The sequence below is a fragment of the Plasmodium gallinaceum genome (assembly GCF_900005855.1).
Source record: "Plasmodium gallinaceum strain 8A genome assembly, contig: PGAL8A_v1_128, whole genome shotgun sequence".
Classification (NCBI taxonomy): domain Eukaryota; phylum Apicomplexa; class Aconoidasida; order Haemosporida; family Plasmodiidae; genus Plasmodium; species Plasmodium gallinaceum.
In genome coordinates, this window is record NW_021628286.1 from 12,777 (window position 1) to 15,893 (window position 3,117).

At 19.3% G+C, this 3,117-nt stretch overlaps 1 protein-coding gene across 1 annotated transcript, besides 1 other annotated feature; it reads left to right on the forward strand.

Moving 5' to 3' along the window:
• Window positions 1-22: 22 nt before the first annotated feature.
• PGAL8A_00450700 (fam-i protein) lies at window positions 23-807 on the forward strand (the record flags this gene model as incomplete). The annotated part of the gene is made up of 2 exons (XM_028673258.1): window positions 23-268; window positions 379-807. 2 exons carry the CDS (start codon window positions 23-25, stop codon window positions 805-807), a joined length of 675 nt encoding a protein of 224 aa, XP_028529729.1.
• A 1,812-nt stretch (window positions 808-2,619) lies between these two features.
• Window positions 2,620-3,035: a repeat region.
• Between the last annotated feature and the right edge of the window lie 82 nt (window positions 3,036-3,117).

Sequence of the window (3,117 nt, forward strand, 5' to 3'; positions counted from 1 at the left end):
ACTTTTTTTTAAGATACCAAAAATGGATGTTAATCCTAGTGATCCTATTAATATTAATTCCAATAAGAGACTAAATGAGGGAGATTCAACTGCAGGTATCGCTCATAGTGCAAAAAAAAATGCAACTGTTACAAAACGAAAAAATCCATTACATAATTGTTTCTGGAAATTACGACATGCCAATAAAAAACCATCTAAAGATATAAATTTGGATTCAGCTACATCAAAAAATCTTCTTGATAAAAAGTCGTTAAGTATTTTTCAGTTAGTTATCATTTTTATTTTTTTCCTTCGTTTTGCGGTAAAATAAAGTTTATAATTATAAACTTTATATATATTATAAAAATTAAATTTTAAATCATTTGTAATAATTTACAGAAAATTTACTCTCGTAAATTGAAAGCTAAAAATGAAATGAATGTTAGGTTGCAGAAGATATTGGATAATAGCAATAAAAAGGTGAAAGATGATTTGGAAAAGGAAATGCAAGAAGAAAAAAAAAAAATGGAAGATGGTCAAAAGAAACTTCTAAAAGAAAAAAAAGAAATGGAACATAGGGAAAAGGGAGTTCTAAGACATAAGGAAGAGTGGGAAAGAACGCTAAAAGAAAAGCAAGTGATTGATGAGAGTATGCTAAAAGTATTAGAAGGGCGGAAAAAGCGAATTACAAAAGAAGGCGAAAAATGGAAAAAGAGAATGCTAAAAGAAAAAATGGAGTTGGATAAGAAAATGCGAAAAAATAAGGAAGAGGGGGAAAAAAGAATGTTAGAAATAATTGAAAAGTTTGAAAAGGAAATGCTAAAATAAAAGAAGAGTGGGAAAAGAAAATGATAAAAAGAAGAGTTGGAAAAGAGCATAATGGAAAAAAATGAAAAGTGGAAAAGAGAAGAAAATATCAAAGTTAATGAAGAAGAAAGTAAGTTGAATTCAAAGTGGAAAAAAGAACTGAAGCTTGTTAAACTAAATTTTATATATTTTAACATTTTTATTTTATTTATCTTTTTATTCTCTACTTGTTTTATTTAATATTAAATAAATATTGTAAATAGCATCTTTTAATATTTATATATTTCCGCTTCTATTAAAGATGAGGAATAATATAATCCAAAATGAAATATTCCTTAGTTTTCTTTCTAAAATTTGTCATGTATTTTAAAAGTATGTGTTTTATGCATTATAAATTAATCTTATGTATAGATAAAATGAAAGATTTACTTGTAGATAATTTTCAAAATATTGCTTTTTGTTAACCTAATACAAAGATATCTCTATTCTAATTTAAATGAAAATTTATTTCATACTTATCAATTTTTATATAAGAAAGATGATTTATTATCCATTTGCATAGTCTATAATTTACGTACCTGTTAAATGTATAAAAAATATAATATATTATTATATAAATGCCATAAAATCTATTCAATTAACCAAAAAAAAAAACAAAAACAAAGGAAATAATATAGTTTTTCAAAAAGGAGGATATATAATATATATATTACTTGTATTTCAACTTTATATTTTAAAAGAATCATTAAAATAAGATACCAAAAAATTTTAAATATAAAATGTTATATAATATTTTTCTTATTGTAATTTTTATGTTTATATTCCATTTATATTTATAAAAATGATTACATTTATTTTTAATAATATCATTTAATAGATTAATTTTTATTTTTCATCAATATATGGTGTAGATTTGTTAATACGTTTATGTCAATGTATCATTCTTAATAGTAAAATTGTAATAATTGAGTAAAAAGGAATATGTATAAAATTATCATTAATTACATCATTAAAATAATTTAAATAATATAACTTATGTAACTATATATGTTGTAATATATTATTTACAACTTATAATCCAATGTTCAATTTCTTTTTTATGTTATCTTAATTTTTTGAAGTTAAAATTTTAATTTTATCATATTTAACTTTTTTTTTTAATTTTAATAGATTTTTCCAATTTAAATAAGTAATAATTTCATACAAAATAGAATAATTCCTTAATTCTAATAACAACTTTATGAAACAGCTGCCATTAATCTAAATTTTTTTTTCTCATTAATTAAAAAAACTTAAGAAATAAAGTGTATAAGGTGGTTAATGAAATAAATTATCAACATATCAGATAAATGTTGTGACGTGAATCTGCAAAAATGTGAAATTTGGGAACTTATAAAAATTTTTTTTTTAAAGGAAAATCTAGGAAAAAAAAAAAAAAAAAAAAAAAATATTTTACATTATGAATACAAAAAATAAAGATATAAAAAAAAGATTAAAATAAAAGATAAAATTTTTTAAAATAACAAAAAAAATGTAAAATCAAATAAATTTTTATTATTTTTTTTATTTAAAAATCTTACATTTTTTTATAAATTTTCAAAAATGTTGAGCATTCTAATATATATGTTACTACATTTTAATGTAAACATAATTGAGTTTTATATTATTTCATATTTTTTTTCTTTTTTTTAAAAGTATACATAAATATTGGAAAATATATTTATAAAAATTGTTTATATACAAAAAGTAATTAACACATTAAGGATAGAACAAAATATGTATAACTAAAATACATAAATTTTTTTTTTTTTTTTTTTTTTTTTTTTAAATTTAGAGTTGCCTCTACGGTTTTGATGTATTTATATATATTTTAAAATGCTTTGAATGAGTGATCCTTAATTATGTAATCTACTTCATTCAGCATTCTTCAATCTCAATAGGCATTTATTTACTTTAATAAAAATCCTTATTTTTATTAAAAATTTAAATCCTCATTAAATATTGATTATTAATTAATTGTATATTACTTGTTTCTTTGTTATGAGTTACATTCAGCAATTAATATATATTTCTGTTGAATTAACAAACATAAACAATTAGTGACAATACAAATTAATTATATAAATATTAATTACGTGAAAATTTTAATGTTATATGTATAAAATTTTCTTTTAGAAAATTCATCACAAAAAAATTATTTCATTTCCTTCCTAAAAAAAAAAATTCTTTTTTTTTTTTTTTTTTTTTTTATAAGAGGAAAATTTTTTAGAAAGAAAAAATTTCATGAGAATATTTTTTAATTTTTAAGAATAAAATTTTCTTTATGTGATA